This window comes from Eumetopias jubatus, unplaced genomic scaffold, assembly GCF_037043125.1.
Source record: "Eumetopias jubatus isolate StellerSeaLion01/CBP00866 unplaced genomic scaffold, mEumJub1_p1.0 scaffold_11, whole genome shotgun sequence".
Taxonomy (NCBI): domain Eukaryota; kingdom Metazoa; phylum Chordata; class Mammalia; order Carnivora; family Otariidae; genus Eumetopias; species Eumetopias jubatus.
This window is the reverse complement of record NW_028274817.1, coordinates 74,425,738-74,453,433: the sequence shown is the minus strand read 5'-3', so window position 1 is coordinate 74,453,433 and position 27,696 is coordinate 74,425,738. Positions and strand designations below refer to the sequence as shown.

At 37.1% G+C, this 27,696-nt stretch overlaps 1 protein-coding gene and 1 long non-coding RNA gene across 2 annotated transcripts in view; one reads left to right on the top strand and one right to left on the bottom strand.

Moving 5' to 3' along the window:
• VSIG4 (V-set and immunoglobulin domain containing 4) overlaps positions 1 to 27,696 on the bottom strand; it is a 54,477-nt gene that overhangs the window by 6,417 nt on the left and 20,364 nt on the right. The window contains exons 4-5 of the mRNA XM_028126567.2: positions 1,791 to 1,853; positions 1,180 to 1,257 (exon numbers count right to left, since the gene is read on the bottom strand). Coding sequence (XP_027982368.1) covers positions 1,180 to 1,257; positions 1,791 to 1,853 — 141 coding nt within the window. The remainder of the gene's footprint in view (positions 1 to 1,179; positions 1,258 to 1,790; positions 1,854 to 27,696) is intronic.
• The window catches only part of LOC148163085 (uncharacterized), a 71,131-nt gene continuing 50,893 nt past the window's right edge, over positions 7,459 to 27,696 (top strand). Inside the window, exon 1 of the long non-coding RNA XR_015769461.1 lies at positions 7,459 to 7,637. This is a non-coding gene — a long non-coding RNA (uncharacterized LOC148163085). The remainder of the gene's footprint in view (positions 7,638 to 27,696) is intronic.

The window sequence follows — 27,696 nt, the reverse complement described above, 5'->3', positions numbered from 1 at the left end:
AAAACAAAACAAAACAAAAACGGTTGGAGGATGCTGGGCACACACAAAATATCTGAGAATTTCCATTCCCCTTGGGTTATCCTCACATTTTCTCAAACCAACTCTCCAAAAATTATCTTCTAATCTCCCTTGTTTCATTGGATGTTGCTCTGCAAGAGGCATGGAATTATAGAAGCCTTTAAGTCAAAGGTGGCAACCCAAAAGTAGCTCACAAAACAGGTTTGAACTATACCTAAAGATAGACAAAAAGCTGTGCAACCAGCAGGGGAGAAGTACATGGGCATTAAGAAATCCACAATTATTGAACATAATAAAACAAACAAATAAATAAAGGTCTTATCTCTTCCCCCAAAATAAAATAAAATAAAATAGTTAAGAAATCCACCATTAATGATACACAATTAAAGGATGAAACCGGTCATGATAGCCATCACTATTTAGCATCAACTAATTGAAACAGATGCTTACTGTAAATCTGGAGTCTCAGAAGCCCCCTGCTATACTAGGCATCGACACTTTTGTTGCAGGACCATGTGTTGTCTGGAGAGCTCTAAGGGATAAGGCAGACCAGCTCAGGTGATGATAGGTTGTTCAGTGACTAAGGAAAGCATCTAATTATCAACTACTATAACATTTTTTTCACTATTTTAACCATCAATGCAGTCAAATCAGGGTATACAAGCTGACTATAAGCTCCAGGTAAAACACAAAAAAGCTTCTCTTTGGGGTTTGGATCTTTGAGATCATGACTTAGGGATCCTTGAAACTTTGGAGAAATCAGAAATCAGCTGCAAGTTGCTTGGTGAGCCCTGGTTAAGAGCTCAAGTAATGAGGCCCTGAAAATACCCTTATGTAGTCCAATGCCCATCTCCCTAGGAGAGTTGGCTGAGGTCATGATCCCATTCTTCTTGCTTAGAGTATCTGGGAGGTGTATTACTATGACAACAGAGAACTAGCTAAGAACACATCTACCACTTAACCCCATTTTGACTTTGCTCATTACTGAATTTGTATCTCTCCCTCTCCATACCACCAACCCTGCTCATCTCCAGGGCCTTTGAGCTTTGTGTGGCAAAGTTTTGAAGAATTAAATTCCACAGAACAGTGTGTATTGTGGAAAGTTTCAGTTGCAAAGTTCAGAGCCAAGAAGGAAGGATAGAAATCCTGACTTTTCCTTACCTGGCTCAGCACTGGTCTTCCCAAGGTAGCCATCCACTTCAGTGGTCCAGTTCCAAATCGGGTTCACTGTAGAGGTTGCTATGAGAACAAAGTACTAGGCTCAGAGGCCTCTCTTCCAGCCAAGAACTATGAGGTAGAGCATGACTGCAAAGTTTGGGTACCTTCATCGGACATCAATGCTGAGCTTTCCAGAATTCCTGGCCATGTATTGATCATTAGTACTATGAGATGAGGTATCTTAATTCCTTATTGTTAGTGGTGGGAAGAGGCCCTTGGAGGGGGTGGTGCAACATATCCAAAATCCCACAGAAAGTCAAATTAGGAGCAAAACAAAAGTCAGAGCTTTCTCTTTTCTCACATGAGTATTCCAACTCTCTCTTACTTTTGCCTCAGAAGTTTTCACAGAGAAGAGTATACATATTTATGTTTCCACTTTCTTGCAACTTTTTAATCATTGTTACCTTTCTTTTATTTCCATTCTGTTATTGTCATGTTTTCTCTGAGGAACCCAGTGACCTCTTGTTACCCATAAAATGGCATGGAGTCTCCTCCTTTGGCTTCCATGGCATCATTTCAGGACTCTATTGCACCCGAACCATAGTGAAACTCACCTTCTAAGGGAGATTTCATGGTTGTAGGTGCTTCAGTCTTAGGCTTGAGTGGTTTTGAGGAATCTGCAAGGAAAAGAGAGCCCAGTCAAGGGCCCTGGCACCCTTGAGTGAACAGTTGAATGCCCTGGAGAAATTAGTAAATGAGTAAGAAAGCTAACTAAGAGGAAGTAAGTAAAGCCAGTCAGGTCTATACCTGAACCTCTCTCAACACTTTTCTCATGATGCTGGAAAGTTGGGTATTACCTGTTCATCTTTCACATCATTTCAAGATAAGATTAAACTAGGGTTCATAGACCCCCAAGGAATGTGTAACTAGAGTCTAAAGGGTCTTTCAACATGAATTGGAAAGACATTTTGTTTTTACTACCTTCTGAAATTTAGCTACTAATTTTCTTGAGAGGGACTTAGAAAATATTACAAAGAAGTTGGCTGTGGGTGATGTCAATGGGAATAGTAGAGTTATGACTTCTGGATATTTGTTTCTTCATAGAAGCAATACAATAACTGACAAAATTTTTCAAAATCAACATTTTTTCCCCAAAATTATAAAGAAAATAGCCAAAGGTTTGCACCATCAATCCAGGGAACATTTTTTAGAAAACAAAACAAAACAAAACAAAACACTTCACTGTTGTTAATAACAGCAATTTGGTGCCATTTGAATTTCCATAACCCTATTACTCCTCCCCAGGCCAATAGTAGCTTTGACTGAGCAGAACAGATCAATTCCCAAATAACTGTCATTATTGACCTGTGCAGTGGATTTCCTGACTCAAAGGCTTGTTTTTATTAGTTATCCAGTGCTACAACTCTCCCTTGAGAGAGGGGTATATGTGTCACATAGCTGCCTGAGACAATGGATAACAATTGAGGGAAACAAGAGACTGACCAAAAAACTTAAAAAGAAAAACTGAAGAATGAAATAGAAGCTTTGAAAATCTCTGACACATTCCTAAGAATCTAGAAGGTCACTGCCAAGTATAGTGCTGTGTGCATGTTCAGGAAAGACATGAGAAGATCATAAGGTTTTCCCTCTGGCTAGCCTTGAGACTCCATGTAAGCAAGGAGTAAAGGTTATGACACAGTTATAAGCTGCCTGGGTGAGTGCTCAAGACATATTTCAACAGGCAACAGAGACCTTTAAAAAAGATTTATTAGTTTTAGGTATTTAAGGAAATCTCTATTCAATCATTAGCTGACCACTAAGCTAATATAGTAGAGACTTCACTGGCCATCTATGACAAAGAATACAAAAAACTATACTGGATTAATTCAGAAAAGTCAATAAATAAACAAACAGCAAATAACACAACAAACAATGTCAACAAGAAGCCCTGGAGAAAGTGAAAATCAGACTTCAATAATTGTCACATTATGTTATTTAAAAACTTGTTTTCAACAAAAATATGAGATACTCAAAAAAACTAGAAAGCTCATAAACAGGTAAAAAAATCAATAAATGAAAACTGTTTCTGAGGAAGCACAGGTATTAGACTTGCTAAACAAAGATTTTGAATAAAATATTTTAAATATGTTATAAAAATCTAAAGGAAACCATGCCTAAAGAACTGAAAAAAAATGAAACTGATTCAAACCATATAGAGAATATTAATAAAGAGACATACATTATAAGAGAAGAACCATCTAGAAATACTGGAGTTAAAAAGTAAAATCACCAAAAAGAAAAAAAATCACGATGGGGAGAAAAATTTACTAGAGTTGATTAAAATGGCAAAAGAAAGAATCCATAAACTTGAAAAGATGACAATTGAAATTAGCCACAAAAACAGAAAAGAAAAAGAATGAGGAAAAATGAGCAGTACCTCAGAGACTTGTGGGACACCATCAAGTGTACCAATGTACACATAATAAAAGTCTTAGAAATACAGGATAGAAAAGGACAGAATATTATTTTTAAATAATGTCAAAAAAAGTCCCAATTTGATGAAAAGCATTATTCTGCAAATATGAGAAGCTCAGTGAACTCTAAGTAGGAAAATTAAAAAAAATCTATACCTAGACACATAATTAAAAGCCAAAGCCATGAAACAATATTGAAAGCAGCAAGAGAGAAGCATATCATCATGTATAAGAGATTCTCAATAAGATTTATGGCTGATTTCTCACTATGTAAAACAGGAAGGAGGTTCCTCAAAAAGTTAAAAATAGAACTACCTTATGACCCAGCATTTGCACAACTAGGCAGTAATCTAAGGGAAAAGAAAATACTGATTTTAAGAGGCACATGGACCCCAATGTTTATAACAGCACTATCTACAATAGCTAAAACATGGAAAGAGCCCAAATGTTCATCAACTGATGAATGGATAAATAAGATGTAATTTTATTTTTATTTTATTTTATTCCATTATATATATATACATATATATATGTATATATATATATAATGGAACATTAGTCATCAAAAAGAATGAAATTTTGCATTTGTGATGATGTGGATGGAACTAGAGTGTATTATGCTAAGCAAAAGTAGTCAGTCAGAGAAAGACAAATACCATATGATTTCACTCATATGTGGAATTTAAGAAACAAAACAAAACAAAACAAAACAAAACAGATGAACATGGGGGAAAGGGAGGAAAAACAAAATAAGATAAAGCTAGTGAGTGAGGCAAACCATAAGAGACTCTTAACTATAGGGAACAAACTGAGGGTTGCTGGAAGGGAGGTGGGGGAAGATGGGGTAATTGGGTATTAGGGAGGGCACTTGATGTAATGAACACTGGGTGTTACATGCAACTGATGAGTGACTAAACTCTACCCCTGAAACTAATATTACACTATATGTGAGCTAACTTGAATTTAAATAAAATCTTTAAAGAAAAAAAAAAGATTTACAGCTGATTTCTTACTGGAAGCAATGGAAGTTTTGACACACTGAGATGACATTCAAAGCTCTAAAACAAACATCCCATCAATCAAGAATTCTATATTTAGCAAAACTGTCCTTCAAAAACAAAGGAGAAATTGAAGCATTCCAAGATAAACAATAACTGGGAGAGTTTGTCACCAGCCAAATTGTCCTATGAGGAATCCTAAAAAGAGTTCCTCAAACTCAAATAAAAGGACACTAGGTAGTAACTTGAATCAACATGAAGAAATAAAGCATCGGTGAAGATAACTACATAAGTAAATATAAAGAAGGTATAAATGTTTTTTGTTAGTAGCTTTTTTTCTTCTATCTGATTTAAAGACAACTACATAGTCTCCAGATAGCTGAGTAGTAGGGGGACCCTATGGTTGCTTTGTCCCTCAAACACAGCCATATAAATGTCAAATCATTCTGAACACCCAAGAAATTGATCTGAAGACTGAGAGAACAAACTGCACATCTAGAACCAGAAAAATGGCTACACTGTGGAAGGTACTGCAGAGACTTGATTTGGGGGAGGAAAAAATTGTGGGTGCTGCAGAGGTGAGGGACCCCTGATCAGAGAGAGGAGTGAGATAGAAAGAGAGAGTGAAAGAATGAAAACAGTGTGCAGGGGACTGAACAAAAACAACAAAAACTCTTCCCCAAACCATTGTTTGGGAAAAGGAGTGGGGTTGACTATCACAAGTTTTTATAAGCAGGGGAGCTCAAAGTCTGAAGTTTTAGAAGTCCGTACCATCAACAGTGTTGTGCCTGGTGTGCTTAGCAGTGCTTCTGTGGGGAAGGAGGGCAGAGGTCCAAGAGCAGATAGTGTGGGCTTAGGATCCCCTGGGTTGCATGTGGAGAAACAGTTCCCCTTCTTGGAGTGCATTTGGGAGAGGTGGTACTGCCTCTCAGGGAACAAAAGAGAAGGTGGGAGCTATTGGTGGTCCCATTAATTAGCATAGCAGCAGAGGCAACTGTTGAAGGCAACTAACCTGGAAGCCAGTTTTTGGCTGTTCTTTACTGTAAACTCCTAGCCCCACATGGTCGTGGGACTGTGTTCTAGGACAAAACAGCAGTAGCCACAGCATGGTGAGACCCTCCCCCAGAGGATCAGTGCAGGTCTGGTCTATGCCAGGTCCCCCAAATTTGGAGTTTTGAAACTCAGCCACATGCCTGAGATAGACACAGCAGTACAGTGCCACCAGGTAGGCAGATGGCTCAACGAGAGGGAACAGAAGAGGGGAGATTGTTCACTCTTCTGTGAGGGCTTCCTAAACAGCAACAGGTGCAAACTCCCCTTTCTGGGGTTGAGAGAGTAGAGTGACACCATTTTCCCCCTGCCCACCAGAAGGGACAGACTTCAGTGAGCAACACAGTACTCCCAGTGGAGGCTGGAACAACTTACACCAAGTCCCACCCTACTGCACACTGCAGGTACATCTATACAAGGACAAGTAGCCTGAGAACCAGTGCAGCAGGCCCCTGCCCCAGAAGACCAGCCCAACACCCCTGCATGTGCCAAGTCTACTGATCATAGAGTGCTGCAAAGCTTCAGTTCTAGGGGAAATAGGACCTAGCCTTTTCTAACAGGCACACTGAAACACACCTCGTTAAAAGTTGCCACACACTGGACCAGGTCCAAACACTCCACACTGCAAGCAAGAAGAAACTCTGCAAAGGACTGATCAGAAGGAAAGAGCAGTCAAAGCACAAGAGTGGAGTGCACACAGCATACACCAAAAAACCTTCCTAAAGCACCATGCTCTGGACAGTATACGACCTCTTCTTAATATAGCCATTACTCTCAAGAGCAGGAAACATAACAGCTTTTCCTAACACACAGTAAACAAAGGTCTAGGCAAAATGCCAAGATGGAGGAATTCATTCCAAAAGAAAGAACTGGAAGACATCATGTCCAGGGATCTAATCAAAACAAATATAAGTAGGGAGTGGGGGGTGAAGCGTTAAGATGGTGGAGGAGTGGGGACCCTAAGTTTGTCTGGACCATGGAATTCAGTTAAATAGTTATCACATCATTCCAAACACCTAAAAAATCAGAGATCCGACATAAAAATGTTGCAATTCTACTAATAGGAAAGTGATGACTCTTTGGAAGGTAGGATGTCCAGAGACTTGAATCCAGGGTGATATATCTGAGGATATGGTGGAGGGGAGGGAGCCGGCTTAAGGAGGTTACCACAAAGGATGATAAACAGCCGAGCACAAAATAAGAACTTTTAGAAGTCTGCTTCAGTGGGGGACATTCCTGGCTTACAGGTGCTCAAGTGGCAAATCAGAGCAGAATCCCAGGTGGAACAGTATGGTCTCAGGATTCCTGGGGTCACAAGAAGAAAGGGGTGCCTGAGTATGGCAGAGTTCCCAGGCATAAAAGTGAGGAAGCCAGATGAAAAGAGTGAGTCTAGGTGCCGACTTTCTGTGCTGTGTTGCCATAAACTGCAAACCGCTGCATGGTCATGCCACCATTCTTCTGTCAGGGGCCCAGCAAAACGCAGAGGTGTGGCAAGATACCCCCCCACCCTTCTACTGGGAGGAAGAACATGGTCTGTGCTGCAGGAGTCTCTAAAAATTGTAGTCTTGAAACTCAGTTGCGTGCTTCAGATAAAAACACTCAATCACAGGCTGGGTGAACACGGAGTTCAGACAGAAACCAGGGAGACAAGGGTGATTGACTGCTTCTCTGTGAGGGATCACTGAAGAGTGGGAGGTGTGAACCTTCAGCTCCAGGGCTAGAGAGTGGAGTGCTGCCATTTTCATCCCTCCCATAGGTCCTGAAAGCCTTCAGGGAGCAAAACAGCGCCATATAGTGGAATCTGAAGCCACTTACACTGACCCCGGCTCCCTGGCAAGGAAGGCACATTTCCACAACTTCAAGGGCACCTGAGAATCAGCTCAACAGGCGCCTCCTGCAGAAGACCACCAGGAACAACTGACTAGCACAAAGTTTACAGGTAATAGAGAACTGCAAAACTTCAGCTCCTGGGGAAAACAGAATATGGCATTTGTGGGTTTCTTTAAACTCTTTAGTCCTTCAGTATTATTTTCAGCTATTTTCTTATTTCAATTCTTTTTTACTCTTTTTTTAATTTTTATTTTATATAAATGTTTTATATATATACATATTATTTTTATTTTCTTTCATTGTAATTTATATATGTGTGTGTGTATATATATATATATATGTTTTTCTTTTCTTCCTTTCCTATTTTGGGATCTAGTTTATTTTAACAAGCAGACTGAAACACACTGAGGATCTAGTTTTCTGTATTCTGTTTTGTTTCTTGTTTGATTCTTTCTTATTTTGTTGTTTGGTTTCTGTTTTTTTCCTCTGTTGTTCTTTTTATTACTGTCTTTTCTTTTTCTTCTACTTTTTTCTAGATAAAATGACAAGATGAAGAAATTCACCCCAAAAGAAAGAACAGGAGGTAGTACTGACTGCCAGGGATTTAATCAATATATATACAAGGGAGATGTCTGAACTAGAATTTAAAACAATGATTATAAAGATACTAGCTGGGCTTGAAAAAAGCATAGAGGACACTAGACAATCCCTTACAGTAGAAATAAAAGAACTAAAATCTTGGGGCACCTGGGTGGCTCAGTCAGTTAAGCATCTGTCTTCGGCTCAGGTCATGATTTCAGGGTCCTGGGTTGAGCCCTGCATTGGGCTCCTTGTTCAGCAGGAAGCCTGCTTCTCCCTCCCCCACTCCCTCTGTTTGTGTTCCCTCTCTCGCTGTGTCTCTCTCTGTCAAATAAATAAATAAATAAATAAATAAATAAATAAATAAATAAAATCTTTAATAAAAAAGAACTGAAATCTATTCAGGCCAAAATTAAAAATATTATTAACGAGATGCAGTCACAAATGGAGGCTTTAATAGCAAGGATAAATGAGGCAGAAGAGAGAGTCAGTGATATAGCAGATAAAATGATGAGGAATAAGGAAGCTGAAAAGAAGAGAGAAAGAGAAATTCTGGATCACAAAGGGAGACTTAGAGAACTCAGTGATTCCATAAAGCAAACTACTATCCAGATAATAGGGGTCCCAGAAGATGAAGAGAGAGACAGAGGGGCAGAAGGCTTATTTGAACAAATTATAGCTGTGAACTTAGCTAATTTGGGAAAGGAAACAGGCATTCAAATCCAGGAGGCACAGAGAACCCCCCTCAAAATTAATAAAAATAGGTCAACACCTTGACATAAGATAGAGAAGCTTGCAAATTTCAAAGATAAAGAGAAAATTCTGAAATCAGCTTGGGACAAGAGGTCCTTAACCTACAAGGGAGGGTAGAAGCATAAGGCTGGCAACAGACCCGTCCACAGAGACCTGGCAGGCCAGAAAGGACTGGCATGATATATTCAAGGTGCTAAATGGGAAAAATATGCAGCCAAGAATACTTTATCCAGCAAGGCTGTCATTCAGAATAGAAGGAGAGATAAAGAATTTCCAGGAAAAAACAGAAACTAAAGGAATTTCTGAACACTTAATCAGCCTTGCAACAAATATTAAAGGGGATCCTTTGAGTGAAGAGAGAGTCAAAAAGTAACAAAAAACAGAAAGGAACAGACAGAATCTATAGGAACGGCAACTTCACAGGTAATACAATGACACTAAATTCGTATTTTTCAATAATTACTCTGAAAGTAAATGGACTCAATACTCCAACCAAAAGACATATGGTATCAGATTGGATTTAAAAAATAAATAAGGAAGGCCCACCAATATGCTGGCTACAAGAGACTCATTTTAGACCCAAATAAATCTCTAGATTGAAAGTGAGGGGGTGGAGAACAATTTACATGCTAATGGACATAAAAAAAACTAGAGTAGCAATCCTTATATCAGTAGAACTAGATTTTAAAGCAAAGGCAGTAATAAGAGATGAAGAAGGACACCATATCATAAGGAAAGGGCCTAGCCAACAAGATCTAACAATTGTAAATATTTATGCCCCCAAATTGGAAGCAGCCAAATATATAAATCAATTAAGAACAAAATTAAAGAAACTCATTGATAATAATACAATAAGAGTAAGGGATGTTAACACCTCATTCACAGCAATGGACCGATCATCTAAGCAGATCATCAAGGAAACAAGAGCTTTGAATGACATACTAGACCAGATGGACTTAACAGATATTTTCAGAGCATTTCATCCTAAAGCAGCAGAATACACATTCTTTTCAAGTGCACATAGAGCATTCTCCAAAAAAAATCACATATAGGGTCACAAATCAGGTCCCAACGAGTACCAAAAGACTGAGATTATACCATGCCTATTTTCAGACCACAATGCTTTGAAACTTGAAGTCAATCACAAGATGTATTTGGAAGGAACACAAATAAAAAGAGGTTAAAGAGCATCCTAATAAAGAATGAATGGGTAAACCAAGAAATTAAAGAAGAATAAAAAAAATGGAAGCAAATGAAACTGAAAACATGACATTTCAAACCTTTGGGAAGAAGAAAAGGTGGTCTTACAAGGGAAGTATATAGCAATACAGGCCTTTCTCAAGAAACAAGAAAAGTCTCAAATACACAGCCTAACCTTACACTTAAAGGAACAGTAAATAAAGCATAAATCCAGGCAGGAGAAGAGAAATAATAAGAACTCAATGATATAGAAATTAAAAAATAGTAGAACAGATCAACAAAACTAGGAGCTGGGTCTTGAAAGAATTATTTAGATCAATTAACGCCTAGCCAGACTTAACAACAAGAAAAGAGAAAGGAATAAATAAATAAATAATAAATAAGATCAAATAAATAAAACCATGAATGAAAGAGAAGAGATCACAACCAACAGTGAAGAAATACAAACAAATAAAAAAGAATAGTATGAGCAATAGTATGAGCAAATTAGGCTATCTGGAAGATATGGATGCATTCCTAGAAGCATATAAACTACCAAAACTGAAAGAGGAAGAAAGAGAAAACCTAAATAGACCCATAACCAGCAAAACATTTGAATCAGTAATGAATAGTCTCCCCAAAACAGGAGTCCAGTGTTTTATGGCCTCCCAGAGGAATTTGGCCAAACCTTTAAAGAAGAATTAATAACTATTCTTATGAAACTGTTTCAAAAAAATAGAAAAGGAAGGAAAACTTCCAAACTCCAATGAGGCTAGCATTACTTTGATCCCCACACCAGACAAATACCCCACCAAAAAGAAGAATTACAGACCAATATCCCTGATGGGCATGGATGCAAGAATTCTCAACATGATACTAACTGATAGGATTCAAAAGTACATTAAAAAGATTTTTCACCATGACCAAATGAGATTTATTCCTGGGCTTCAACGGTGATTCACCATCAACAAATCAATGTGGTACACCACATTAATAAAAGAAATGACAAAAAACATATGATCCTCTCAATAGATGCAGAAAAAGCATTTGACACAATACAGTATTCTATCTTGATGAAAACTCTCCACAGTATAGGGATAGAAGGAATATACCTCATATCATAAAAGCCATATGGGAAAAACCCACAGCAAATATCATTCTGAATAGAAAAAACTGAGAGCTTTTCCCCGAAGGTCAGGAACATGACTGAGCTGTCCACTGTTGTTCAACATAGTACTGGAAGCCCTAGCCTCAGCAGACAACTAAAAGAAATAAAAAGCATCCATATTGGCAAGGAAGAATTCAAACTTTCACTCTTCACAGATGACATGATACTCTATGTTGAAAAACCAAAAGACTACCAAAACTTGCTAAAACTGACACAGGAATTCAGCAAAGCTGTGGGACATAAAATAAATGCACAGGAGTCACTTGTATTTCTGTACACTAAAAATGAGGTGGAAAAAAGAAAAATCAAGGAATTGGTCCATTTACAATTACACCAAAACCATAAGATTAGCAGGAATAAACCTAACTAAAGAGGTAATACATCTGTACTCTGAAAAATGTAGAACACTTATGAATGACATTGAGAGACACAAAAAATGGGAAAACATTCAATGTTCATGGATTGGAAGAACAAATATTGTTAAATTGTCTATGCTACCCAAAGCAATCTACACATTCAATGATATTCCTATCACAATACTATCATTTTTCACAGAGGTGGAACAATCTAAAATTTGTATGGGACAAGTAAAGACCCCAAATAGCCAAAGAATGTTAAAAAAGAAAACCAAAGCTGGAGGTATTACAATTCCAGACTTCAAACTGTATTACAAAGCTGTAATCATCAAGACAGTATGGTAACTGCACAAAACCAGATACATGGATCAAGGGACAGAATACAGGACCCAGAAGTGGACCCTTCACTCTATGTTCAACTAATCTTTGACAAAGCAGGAAAGAATATCTAATGGAAAAAAGAAAATCTCTTCAACAAATTGTGCTGGGAAAACTGGACAGCCACATGCAGAACAAAACTGGATCACTTTCTTACACCATACACAAAAATAAACTCAACATGGATGAAAGACCTAAACATGAGACAGGAAAACATCAAAATCATACAAGAGAACACAGGCAGCAACCTCTTTGTCTGTAGCAACTTCTTGCTAGAGACGTCTCCAAAGGCAAGAGAGGAAAAAAAAAAAGCAAAAATGAACTATTGGGACTCATCAAGGTAAAATATTTTGGACAGTGAAGGAAACAGTCAACAAAAAATAAAAGGCAACTTACGGAATGGGCGAAGATATTTACAAATGTCTTATCAGATAAAGGACTAGTATCCAAAATCTATAAAGAACGTATCAAACTCAATATCCCAGAAACAAAATATCCAGTCAAGAAATGGGCAGAAGACATGAACAGACATTTATCCAAAGAAGATATACAAATGGCAGACACATGAAAAAATGTTCAACATCCCTGGGCATCAGGGAAATACAAAAGAAAACCAAAATGAGATTCCACTTCACACTGATGAGAATGGCAAAAATCAACAATTCAGGAAAACATAGATGTTGGTGAGTGCACAGAGAAAGGAACCCTCTTATGCTCTTGGTCAGAATGCAAACTGGTATAGCCACTGTGGTAAACAATATGGAGGTCCCTCAGAAAGTTAAAAATAGAGCTACCCTATGACCCAGCAATTGTACTTCTTGATATTCATCCAAAAGATACATTTGTAGTGATTCAAAGGGGCACATGCACACCAATGTTTATAGCAGCAATGTTCACAATAGCCAAACTGTAGAAAAAACTCAGACGTCCATTGACAGATGAATGGATAAAGAAGAGGTGATATATCTCTATCTATCTATCTATCTATCTATCTATCTATCTATCTATCTATCATCTATCTATCTATCTATCATCTATCTATCTATCTATCTATCTGTCATCTATCTATATCTATATATAGTGTAATATTACTCAGCCATCAAAAAGAATCACATCTTGCCATTTGCAATGACATGGAGCTAGAAGGTATTATGAAAAGTGAAATAAGTCAGTCAGAGAAAGACAAATACATATGACTTCACTCATGTGTGGAATTTATAAACAAAACAGATGAACATAAGGGAAGGGAAGGAAAAATAAAATAAGATGAAAATTGAGAGGGAAGCAAACTATAAGAGAAGCTGAACTCTAGGAAACAAACTGAGGGTTGCTGTAGGGGAGGTGGTTGGGGAAAAGGGATAACTGGGTGATGGACATTAAGGAGGGCACTTGATGTAATGAGCACTGGTGTTGTATGCAATTGATGGATCACTAAATTCTACTCTGAAACTAATATAAAAGACATAAATAAGTAATATGTTTGAAGCAGAATTTTAAAAAAATCATAAACATGCTAACTGGGCTTGAAAAAAAGTATACAAGAAACCAGAGATATCCTTACCCAGAGATAAAAGACTTATAAACTAATCAGGCTGAAATAAAAAAAAAATGCTATACCCACAATGCAAACCGACTGGACGTTTTGACAACAAGGATGGATAAAGGAAAGGAACAAGTCAGTGAAATAGAAGATAAAATTATGGAAAATAATGAAACTGAAAAGAAGAGGGAAAAATATTGGATCACAAATGTAGACTTAGGGAACTCAGTGACTCCACAAAGCATAATAACATTTGAATCATCGGAGTCCCAGAAGAAGAAAGGGGAAAAGGGACAGATGGTTTATTTGTGCAAATTATAGCTGAAAACTTCCCTAAACTGGGGAAGGAAACAGACATCAAAATCCAAGACACATAGAGACCTCCCATCAAAATCAATAAAAAGCCAGCCAACACCAAGACATATCATAGACAAGTACACAAAATACACAGACAAGGAAAAAATCCTGAGAGCTGTAAGGAGAAAAATCTCTTAACCTAAGGCAAATCAGGTTCACAACAAATCTCTCCACAGAAAATTGGCAGAGTAGAAAAAAAGTGGCATGATATATTCAGTGTGCTGAATTGGAAAAAAAAAATATGCAGCCAAAAATACTTTATCCAGAAAGGCTGTCATTCAAAATACAAGGAGAGATAAAGAGTTTCCCAGACAAACAAAAAGTAAAGGAGTTCATATCTACTAAACCAGCCATCCAAGAAATATTAAACAGGACTCTGTGAGTAGAAAAGATAGACCAAAAGCAACAAAGACTAGAAAGGAACAGAGAACATCAACAGAAACACCAATTTTACTAACATAATTGAACTAAATTCATATCTATCTATAATCACTCTGAATATAAATGGACTAAATTCTCCAATCAAAAGACATATCAGAATGGAAAAACAACCAACCAACCAAACAAACAAGACCTATCTATATGGTGACCACAAGAGACTCATTTTAGACCTAAGACACCTGCAGATTGAAAGGGAGGGGATGAAGAACCATCTATCATCTATCACTCTAATGGATATCAAAGGAAAGCTGGCATAGCCATACTTATATCAGACAAGCTAGACTTTAAACAAAAGACTGTAGCAATAGATGAAGAAAGGCACTATATCATAATTAAGGAGTCTATCAATCAAGAAGATCTAACAATTGCAAATATTTATGTCCCCAACTTGGGAGCATTCAAATATATAAATCAATTAATAACAAACATAAAGAAACTCATTGATAATAATACAATGAGAGTAGGGGACTTTAACACCCCATTTACAGCAATGGACAGATCATCTAAGCAGAAAATCAACAAGGGAACAATGAGATTGAATGACACACTGAACTAGATAGACATAACAGATAAATTCAGAATATTTCATCCTTAAACAGCAGAATACACATTCTTTTGAAGTGCACATGGAACATTCTCCAAAATAGATCACATACTGGGTCATAAATCAAGCCTCAGCAAGTACAAATCGACTGAGATCATACCATGCATATTTTCAGACCACAGTGTTATGAAACTTGAAATCAACTACAAGAAAAAATTTGTAAAGATCACAAATACATGGAGGTTAAAGAACATTCTAAGAGGGAAGTATATAGCAGTACATGTCTATCTCAAAAGGCAAGACAAATATCAGATACACAATCTAACCTTACACCTAAAGGAGCAAGAAAAGGAACAGAAAATAAAGCCTAAAACCAACAGAAGATGGGAAATAATAAGGATTAGAACAGAAAGAAACGTTACAGAAACAAACAAAAAACAGTAGAATAGATCAATGAAACCAGGAACTACTTCCTTGAAGAAAATGATAAAATTGATAAACCTCTAGCCAGACTTATCAAAAAGAAAAGAGAAAGGACACAAATAAATAAAATCATGAATGAGAGAGGAGAGACCACAACCAACACCACAGAAAAAACTATCATAAGAGAATATTATGAAAAATCACATTTCAACAAACTGAGCAATCTGGAAGAAATGAAAAATTCCTAGAAACATAGAAACTACCAAAACTGAAACAGGAAGAAATAGAAAATTTGAACAGACACATAACCAGCAAAGAAATTGAATCAGTAATCAAGTTTGATTCCAAAACCAGACAAAGACTCTACTAAAAACAAGAATTACAGGCCAATATCCCGGATGCAAAAAATGTATGCAAAAATTGATGCAAAAATTTGCAACAAGATACTAGCATATGGAATCCAAAAGTACATTAAAAGAATTATTCACCACGATCAAGTGGGATTTATTCCTTGAGCTGCAGGGTGGTTCAATAGTGACAAATCAATTAATGTGATATACCACATTAATAAAAGAAAGGGTACAAACTATAGTATCCTCTCAATAGATGCAGAAAAAGCATTTCGCAAAATACGACATCCATTTTTGATAAAAACCCTCAACAAAGTAAGGATAGAGGGAATATACTGCAACATCATAAAGGCTATATACAAAAGACCCACAACTAATATCAACCTGAATGGGGAAAAACTGAAAGCTTTTCCTCTATGATCAGGAACAAGACAGGTATGTCCACACTCACCATTATTATTTAACATAGTACTAGAAAACCTAGCTTCACCAATCAGACAAAAAAAAAGAAATAAGAGGCATCCAAAATGGCAAAGAAGAAGTCAAACTTTCACTGTTTGTAGATGACATGATATTCTATGTAGAAAACCTGAAAAACACCAAAAAATTGCTAGAATTAATACATGAATTGAACAAAGTCACAGGATATAAAATCAACATACAGAAATCTGTTGCATTTCTATACACCAATAATGAAGCAGCAGAAAGAAAAATCAAGGAATTGATGCCATTTACCATTGCACCAAAACCCGTAAAATACTTAGGAATAAACCTAACCAAAAAAGTAAAAGATCTGCACTCTGAAGCCTACAAAACACTTATGAATGAAATTGAATAGGACACAAAGAAATAGAAAAACATTCCATGCTTATGGATTGAAAGAACAAACATTTTAAAAATGCCTGTATTACCAAAGGCAATCTACACATTTAATGCAATCCTTATCAAAATACCAATAGCATTTTTTCACAGAGCTAGAATTTCCCTAAAATTTGTATGGAACCACAAAAGACTCTGAATAGCCAAAGCAATCCCGAAACAAAACAGAGCTGGAGAAACCACGATTCCAGACTTCAAGCTATCTTACAAAGCTGTAGTCATCAAAACAATATGGTAGTGACACACAAACAGACACATAGATCAATGGAATAGAATAGAAACCCCAGAAAATGACCCAGAATAATATGGTCAATTAATCTCCGAGAAAGCAGGAAAGAATATCCAATGGCAAAAAGACAGTCTTTTCAACAAATGGTGTTGGGAAAACTGGACAGCAACATGCAGAAAAATGAACCTGGACCACTTCCTTACACTATACACAAAAATAAATCCAAAATGGATGAAAGACCTAAATCTGAGACAAGAAACTATCAAAATCCTAAAAGAGAACACAGGCAGCAACCTCTTTGACCTCAGCCATAGCAACTTCTTAGTAGACATGTCTCTGGAGGCAACACTGAGATACCATCTTACACCAGTTAGAATGGCAAAAATTGACATGGCAAGAAACAACAAATGTTGGAGAGGTTGTGGAGAAAGGGGAACTCTCTTACACTGTGGTGGGAATGCAAGTTGGTACAGCCACTTTGGAAAACAGTGTGGAAGTTCCTCAAAAAATTAAAAATAGAGCTACCCTATGACCCAGCAATTGCACTACTGGGTATTTACCTCAAAGAGACAGATGTAGTGAAAAGAAGGGCCACATGCACCCCAACGTTCATAGCAGCAATGTCCACAATAACCAAACTGGAAAGAGCCGAGATGCCTTTCAACAGATGAATGGATAAAGAAGATGTGGTCCATATATACAATGGAATATTAGCCATCAGAAAGAATGAATACCCAACTTTTACATCAACATGGATGGGACTGGAGGAGATTATGCTAAGTGAAATAAGTCAAGCAGAGAAAGTCAATTATCATATGGTTTCACTTATTTGTGGAACATAAGGAATAGCATGGAGGACATTAGAAGAAGGAAGGGAAAAATGAAGGGGCGGAAATCAGAGCAGGAGATGAACCATGAGAGACTATGGACTCTGAGAAACAAACTGAGGGTTTTAGAGGGGAGGGGGTTGGGACGATAGGTTAGCCTGGTGATGGTTATTAAGGAGGGCAAGTACTGCATGGAGCACTGGGTGTCATATGAAAACAGTGAATCATGGATCACCACATTAAAAACTACTGATGTATTGTATGGTGACTAACATAACATAATAAAATAAAATTTAAAAAAAAGATAAAAACGCTTCTGCACAGCAAAAGAAACAACCCACAAAACTAAAATATAGCCTATGGAATGAGAGAAGATATTTGACAATGACGTATCAGATAAAGAGTTACTATCCAAAATCATAAATAACATATTTCACTCAACACCTGAAAAACAAATAGTCCAGTTAAGAAATGGACAGAAGATATTAATAGACGTTTTTCCAAAGAAGACATCCATATGCCTAACACACATGAAAAGATGCTCAACATCACTCATCATGAAGGAAATACAAATTAAAACCACGTTGAGATACCGCCTCACACCTGTCAGAACAGCTTAAAAAATAACACACAAGAAACAGCAGATGTTAGCAAGGATGAGGAAAAAGGGGAAACCTGTTACACTGGTGATGGGAATGCAAATGGTGAAGCCACTCTGGAAAGTAGTATGGAGCTTCTTGTATGAGTTAAAAATATAAGTACCTTATGATCCAGCAATTGCAGTACTAGGTATCTACTCAAAGGATACTAAAATACAGATTTGAAAGGGTATATACATCCCAATGTTCATAGCAGCATTATCAACTACAGCCAAACCATGGAAAGAGCCCAAGTGTCCACTGACTGATGAATGGATAAAGAATATATATATATATATATATATATATATATATATATATATATATATAATGGAATATTACTCAGCCATCAAAAGAATGAAATATTGCCATTTTCAATGATGTGGATGGGGCAATAGTGTATTGTGCTAAATGAAATGTCAGTCATAGAAAGACAAATAACCTATGATTTCACTCATATCTGGAATTTAAGAAAGAAAACAGATGAACATATAGGAAGGCCAAAATAAGAGAGAGGGAAGCAAACCATAAGAGAGTCTTAACTATCAAGAACAAACTGAGGGTTGATGGAGGGAGTTTCGAGGGGGCTTGGCTAAATGGGTAATGGGTATTAAGGAGGGTACTTGTTGTGCTGAGCACTGAGTGTTAGATGGATGTGATGAATCATTAAATTCTACACCTGAAACCAAACCAATTTTACCATATACGTTAACTAACTTTAATTTAAATAAAAAATGAAAAGAAAAAAATAAATGACAACTACATAAAACAGTAATGTTGATGTGATTATTATATATAAAGATGTGATTTATTACAATAATAGCATAAAGGATGGGAAATGGAGTTATATAGAAACAAAGTTTTTATATATTATTGAAATTAAAGTGGTATGAATCCAAACTAGATTGTAGCAAATTAAGGATTAATGATATTCCCCAGGCAACTATCTAGAAAATAACTAAAAATATATATTGGTACAAACAACATGGGAATTACATGGTACACTAGATAATATCTATTTAATGCCAAAGTCAACAATAATAAAGCAATAGAGGAATAAGAAAAAGATATATATAAAACAGACTCTTAACCGTAGAGAACTAACTGATGGTTACCAGAAGGGAGGTGGGTGGGGGCATGGATTAAATAGGTGTTGGGGATTAATGAGTGCACTTGTCATGAGCACCAGGTGTTTTATGGAAGTGTCGAATCACTATTTTGTATACCTGAACCTAATATTATACTGTATGTTCACTGACTGGAATTTAAATTAAAATTTTTAAAAATAAAATATAAAAGAAGATATATATAAAAGAAATAACAAAATGGCAGACATAAATCTATTTTGTCAGCAATTACATTAAATATGAATAGATTAAATGATCAAATTTAAAGGTAGAGATTAGCAAAGTGAATAAGAAAACATAATTATGTGGAATCTAAAAACCAACACAAATGAACAAATAAACAAAAAACAGAAGCAGACGTATACATACAGAGAACAAACTGATGGTTGCCAAAGGGAAGGGGAGTTGCGGGAAGGGCAAAATGGGTGAAAGGCAGTGGGAGATATAGGCTTCCAATTATGGAATGAATGTCATGGGAATAAAAGATACAATATAGGGAATATAGTCAATGATATTTCAGTGGCATTGTATGTTGGCAGATGATAGGTACACTTGAGGTGAGCATAGCATAACATACAGAGATGTTGGATCATATTGCTGTACACCTGAAGCTAATGTAATATTATGTGTCAATGGTAACCAAATTAAAAAACAAAGTTTAAAAAGACAACTTGAATAAAAAAGAAAACAATCTAACTGCATGCTATGTATATTTAGGATTCAAACACATAAATAGTTTGAAAGTAAAAGAATGGAAAAATATATACCATGCAAACAGTAACTAAAATAAAGCTGGAGTAGCTATATGACTATCAAACAAAATAGACTTAATGAAAAAATTGTTATTAGAGATAAAGAAGGACATTTTATAATTTAAAGAATAAATCCATCAAGAAGATGTTACAATTATAAACATATGCTTCTAATAAAAGAGCACCAAAATACATGAAGCAAAACTGACAGAATTTTAGGGAGAAATCAATAATTCAACAATAATAGTTTGAGGCTTCAGTACTCTAGTTTCAATTATGGGTAGAACAACCAGACCAAAGATCAACAAGGAAATCGAAGACTTGAGCAATACTGTTAACTAAATGGACCTAAACAACATATACAGTACACCCCACAGAACAGCATAATAAACACGCTTCTCAAGTGCATATGGAACGTTATCCAGAATAGACCATATGTTGGGCCACAAAATAAGGCTGAATAAATCTGAAACAATTAAAATAATGCAGAGTATTTTCTCCAACCACAGTAAAACAAAATTAAAAATAATTAACAGATAAAAATTAGAGAAATTCACAAATATGTGGAAATTAAATGACACATTACCAGTTAACCAGTGGGTAAAATTAAAAAAAAGTCATTAGAAAATTATTAAACACTTTGAGATGATCAAAAATGAAAACAGCATATTGAAACTTATTGGAAGCAGTGAAAGCATTACTCAAAGGAAAAAAAAATAGCTGTAAATACCTACATTAAAAAATAAGGAAGCTCTCAAGTCAATAATCTAATCTTCCAACTTAGAAAGAAAACTAGAAAGAGAAAAGCAAACTAAACAGAAAACGAGCAGAAGGAAGAAAATAAAGATTTAGCAGAGATAAATGAAATAGTAAATAGAAACTAATAGAGAAAATCAACAAAACCAAAATTTAGTTATTAGAAATTATCAACATAATTAGCAAGCCTTTGGCTAGACCAACCTATAAAAAAAGAAAGAAAACTCAAATTGCTAAAATCTTTAATAAAAGAAGGGACATTACTATTAACTTTGTAGAAGTAAAAAATAATTATAAGGGAATACAACAGTAAGAAAATGAAATAGTGGATATAGGAGACACATTCCTAGAAATTTACAAATTACTGAAACACTAAAGAAGAGATAGAAAACCTGAATGGGCTGAACATTAACAAGTAAAAAGATTGGATCTCTAATCAAATACCTTCCCTCAAAGTAAAAGCTAGGCCCAGGTGGCTTCACTGGTGAATTCTACCAAAGATTTCAAGAAAAATTAATGCCTATTCTTCACCAATTATTTCAAAGAATGGGTGAGGTAACACTTCCCAAATTCATATTTTTTAAGATTTTATTTATTTATTTGATAGAGAGAGACAACGAGAGAGGGAACACAAGCAGGGGGAGTGGGAGAGGGAGAAGCAAGCCTCCCGCTGAGCAGGGAGCCCGATGCGGGGCTCGATCCTAGGACCCTGGGATCATGACCTGAGCCAAAGGCAGACGCTTAACGACTGAGCCACCCAGGCACCCCTCCCAAATTCATATTTGAGACCAGTATTACCCTGATACAAAAGCAGAAAAAGACATGAAAAGAAAAGAAAACTAAGAACAAATATTCCTTATGAATGTAGATGTAAAACTACTTAATAAAATACAAGCATATCAAATCCAGCAGCATATTAAAAGGAGTATGCACTATGACCATTAGAGCTAATCCCAGGAAGGCAAGATTGGTTCAACATATGAAAACAAGTCAATGCAATACACTCTATTAATAGAATAAAGGACACACAATCATCTTAATAGACACAGAAAATGCACTTGACATAATCTGATGCTCTTTAATTATAAAAAAAAATCAACAAACTAGGAATAGAAGCAACTTTTGTAATATAAGAATATTTACAAAAAACACCTAGCTAGAACTCAGGGGGATGGAGGCAAGATGGTGGAAGAGTAGGGGACCTCATTTCATCTGGTCCCTTGAATTTAGCTGGATAACTATCAAATAATTCTGAACACCCATGAATTCAACCTGAGATGTAAGAAAATATATCTGGAACTCTACAAATAGAAAAGCAATTGCTTTTTGCAAGGTAAGAGGTGTGGAGACGTGAATCTGAGGGGAGATATCAGAAGATAAAAGGAGAGGGGAGGGAGCATCCATAAGCCAGCTACCAGAAAGTGATATAGCCCTGGAGGACAAAATTGGAACCCTTAATAATCTAATCTAATAACAGACATCCCTGTCTGAAAGGGGCTCAGACAATGAAAAGGGCAGAATTCTAGATGGGTCAGTGTGGTCTCAGGATCTCAGGAGTCACAGAACTAATGGGGGTGCCTGAGCCAGTAGAGTGCCCAAGCAGTGGATCAGGGAAACTAGTTATGGTCAGTCAGCTCAGGAGGGGACTCTCAGCTTGGGTCACCATAAGCTATAAGCTAGGCTGGTCGAGGGACCACTCTCAGCCTGAGCACCCTGAAAAGGACTGGAATGTATGGACCGTTTGCCCATGGATGGAATGCATGGACCCTCCCCGGCCCCTCCATGACTGGAAAACAGCTCTCAGGGTGGTAGCCCTGGAAAGGACAGTAGGGTGACACTCAGACATCCCCTGGGAGTGGCAGAGCCCTCGACCGCTTATCAGCTCCAGGGCACATAAAGGGCATTAAGGCAGGTCCCTTGGAATAACCTCAGGAGGATTGTTTTGGACATGCACCACAGGAGTCTGTGGAGTCTGGCACACACAAAAGTGAAGACTGTTTGTCCCAGAGGATATACTAAAGGGGGGAGGTGCTAATCTTCTGGCTCTGGGGCTGGAGATTGGGGCACAGCCATTTTTATTCTGGTCCAATAAAGAGGCATGGAAAGCCTTCAGGGAGCAAAAGCCACACAGAGGACCAGCTTACATTGAGCCCAGCCTCCTGGCAAGGGGCGGTGCAACTCCACCCAGGCAAAGACACCTGAGAAGCAGTACAGCAGACCTCTCCCCCAGAAGACAAACTGGAAGAACAATGTGTATTTTGCTTGGTCATGGTTGATATTTTTGATCTGCTCACTTGCTCACCCATCCTTCTCTGGGTAGAATGAATAGAAGGAGGAATTCACAACAAAAGAAAAAACCAGAGGTGATGTTTTCTGCCAGAGATCTAATAGGGATATAAGTAAGATGTCAGATATGGAATTCAGGATAGCAACTATAAAGTTAATAGCTGGGTTTGAAACAAGCACAAAAGACTGTAGAGAATCTCTGAGTGCAGAAATGAGATCTAATCAGGCCAAATGTAAAAATTTAATAACTGAGATGAGGTCTAAATAGGATGCTCTAACACCTAGGGTGAATGAGGCAGAAGACAGAGTAAGTGATCTAGAAGACGGGCTGATGGAAAGGAAGGAAGTTGAAGAAAAGAGAGAAAGAGCAAACAGCCTAACAGCCCATGAAGAAAGGCTTCAGGATATTAATGATGCCCTGAAATGAACCAATGTCAGAATTATTGGGGTGCCTGAAGGTGAAGAGAGAGAGGGGGCCAGAAGGTATATTTGAGCAAATCATAGCTGAGAACTTCCCTAATCTGGGAAAGGAAACAAGTATTCATGTCCAAGAGACGGAGAGGACCCTTCCCCAAATCAGTAAAAATAGATCAACATCTTGACATACAATAGTGAAGCTTGCAAATTTTAGGGAAAAAGTGAATCCTGAGAGCAACCTGGGACAAGGGGCTCCTTACCTACAGAGGAACATCAGACTACATCAGACCTATCTACCGAAACCCAGCAGGCCAGAAAACGTTGGCATGCTATATTAAGGGTACTAAATGGAAGAACATGCAGCCAAGAATACTTTATTCAGGGGTGCCTGGGTGGCTCATTCATTAAGCATCTGCCTTCGGCTCAAGTCATCATCCTGGGATCAGGCCCTGCATCAAGCTCCCTGCTCAGCAGGAAGCCTGCTTCTCCCTCTCCCACTCCCCCTGCTTGTGTCCCCTATCTCACTGTGTCTCTCTCTGTCAAATAAATAAATAAAATCTTTAAAAAAAGAGAGTACTTTATCCAGCAAGGCTGTCATTCAGAATGGAAGGAGAGATAAAGAGACAAACAGAAACAAAAAAGAATTTGTTAACACTAAACCATCCCTGCAAGAAATATTAAGGGGGATTCTGTAAGTGAAGCAAAACTCCAAGAGTAACATAGACCAGAAAGAAACAGAGACAATCTACAGAAACGGGGACTTTACAGGCAATACAATGGCATTAAATTCATACCTATCAATAGTTACTCTGAATGTAAATGGGCTAAATGCTGCAATCAGACAGGGTATCAGATTGGATAAAAAAGCAAGACCCAACCATATGCTGTCTACAAGAGACTCATTTTAAACCTAGAGAAACCTCCAGACTGAAAGTGAAGGGGTGGAGAACAATTTACCATGCTAATGGACCTCAAAAGAAAGCTGGGGGTATCAATCTTCATATCAGACAAATTAGATTTTAAACCAAATACTGTAGTAAGAGATGAAGATAGACACTATATCATACTTAAAGGGTCTATCTAACAAGAACACCTAACAATCGTAAACATGGGAGCTCCCAACATGGGAGCACTATTTATATAAACCAATTAATAACCGAAGTAAAGAAAGACATTGATAGCAATACATTAATAGGGGATTTCAACACCCCACTCACAGCAATGGACAGATCATCTAAACAGAAGATCAACAAAAAACAAGGGCTTTGAATGACAAACTGGACCAGATGGACTTCACAGATATATACAGAACACTCCATCCTAAAACAACAGAATACTCATTCTTCTTGAGTGCACGTGGAACTTTCTCCAGAATACATCTCATACTGGGTCACAAATCAGGTCTCAGCCGATACCAAAAGACTGGGATTTTTCCCCACATATTTTCAGACCACAATGCTGTGAAACTTGAACTCAATCACAAGAGGAAATTTGGAAGGAACTCAAACACTTGTAGGTTAAAGAGTATCCTGCTAAAGATGGGTCAACCAGGAAATTAAAGAAGAATTTAAAAAATTCAAGGAAAGTAATGACAATGGAAACATATCTGTTCAAAACCTTTGGGATACAGCAAAGACAAGAGGGAAGTAAATTGCAATACAAGCTTCTCTCAAAAAAATTAGAAAAATCTCAAATTTACAAGCCAAACCTACACCTAAAAGAGCTGGAAAAAGAACAAAAAATAAAGCCTAAACCAAAAAAGGGAAGAGAAATCATAAAGATTAGAGCAGAAATCAATGAAATAGAAACCAGATCAGTAGAACAGATCTACTAGAAAGCTGGCTCTTTGAAATAATTAATCAGATTGATAAACTCTAGCCCGACTTATCCAAAAGAAAAGAGAAAGGACCCAAATTAATAAAATCATGAATGAAAGGGGATTGATCATGACCAACACCAAGGAAATACAATTTTTAAGAACAACCTATTAGCACCTATATGCCAACAAATTAGGCAATCTGGAAAAAAAAAAATAGATGCATTCCTGAAAACTTATAAACTACCTGAACTGAGGCAGGAAGAAATAGAAAATCTGAACAGACCCATAACCAGCAAGGAAATTGAAGCAGTAATCAAAACCTCCCAAAAAACAAGAGTCCTTGGCCAGATGGCTTCCCAGAGGAATTCTACCAAACATTTAAAGAAGAAATAATATCTATTCTACTGAAGCTGTTTCAAAAAATAGAAATGGAAGGAAAACTTCCAAACTCATCCTATGAGGCCAGCATTACCTTGATCCAAAAATCAGACAAAGACCCCATCAAAAAGGAGAATTACAGACTAATATCCCTGATGAACATGGATGCCAAAATACTCACCAAGATACTAGCCAATAGGATCCAACAGTACAGGAGAAGGATTATTCACTACAACCAAGTGGGATTTATTCCTGGGATGCAAGCGTGGTTCAACATTCACAAATCAATCAACGTGATACATCACATTAATAAAAAAAGGACAAGAACCATATGATCCTCTCAATTGATGCAGAAAAAGCATTTGACAAAATACAGCATCTTTTCTTGATTAAAACTCTTCAAAGTGTAGAGATAGAGGGAACATATCTCAATATCATAAAAGCCATCTATGGAAACCCCAAGCAAATATCATTCTCAATGGGTAAAAACTGAGAAATTTCCCTTAAGGTCAGAATTATGACAGAAATGCCCACTCTCACCACTGTTGTTCAGTATAATACTAGAAGTCCTAGACTCACATATCAGAGAACAAAAAGAAATAAATGGCATTCAAATTGGCAAAGAAGAAACCAAACTCTGTCTTTGCAGATGACATGATAGTTTATGTGAAAAACCCAAAAAGCTCCACCCCCAAATTGCTACAACTCATACAGCAATTCAACAAGGTGGCAGGATACAATATCAATGCACAGAAATCAGTTGCATTTCTATACACTAACAATGTGACTGAAGATACAGATTTAGGGAATCGATTCCATTTACAATTGTACCCAAAACCATAAGATGCCTAGGAATAAATCTAATGAAAGTGGTAAATGATCTGTACTCTAAATACTACAGAACACTTATGAAAGAAATTGAGGAAGACACAAAGAGATGGAAAAACAGCCCATGCTCCTGGATTGGAAGAATAAATATTGTTAAAATGTTTGTGTTGCCCAGAGGAATCTACACATTCAACGCAATCTTATCAAAATACCATGGGCATTTTTTTTCACAGAGCTGGAACAAACAATCCTAAAATTTGTATGGAACCAGAAAAGACCCTGAATCACCAGGGGAATGTTGAAAAGAAAACCAAAGCTGGGGGCATCACAATGCCTGACTTCAACCTCTATTACAAAGCTGTGATCATTAAGACAGCATGGTACCAGCACAAAAACAGACCCATGGATCAATGCAACAGAACAGAGACCCCAGAAAAGGACCCTCAACTCTATGGTCAACTAATAATCGACAAAGCAGAAAAGAATATCCAATGGAAAAAAGAGAGTCATTTCAATAAATGGTGCTAGGAATATTGGACCACTACCTGAAGAAGAATGAAGCTGGACCTACACCATACACTCAAAATGGGTGAAAGACCTACATGTGGGACAGGAATTCATCAAAATCCTAGGGGAGAACACAAGCAGTAACCTCTTTGACCTTGGCTGCAGCAACCTCTTGTAAGACACATCTTTAAATCAAGGGAAACAAAAGCAAAAATGAACTTCTGGGACTTCATCAAGTTAAAAAGCCTCTGCACAACAGAGGAAACAGTCAACAAAACTAAGAGGCAACCCATGGAACGGGAGAAGATATTTTCAAATAACATATCAGATAAAGGGCTGATATCCAAGATCTATAAAAACTTCTCAAACTCAACACCCAAAAAACAAATAATCCAGTCAAGAAATGGGCAGAAGACATGAAAAAACAGTTCTCCAAAGAAGACATATAAATGGCCAACAGACACATGAAAAACTGCTCTACATCACTAGCCATCAAGGAAATACAAATCAAAACCACAATGAGATAACACTTTACACCAGTTAGAATGGCTAAAATTAACACGACAGGGAACAACAAATGTTGGTGAAGATGTGTAGAAAGGGGAACCCTCTTACAATGTTGGTGGGAATGCAAGTTGGTACAGCCACTCTGGAAAA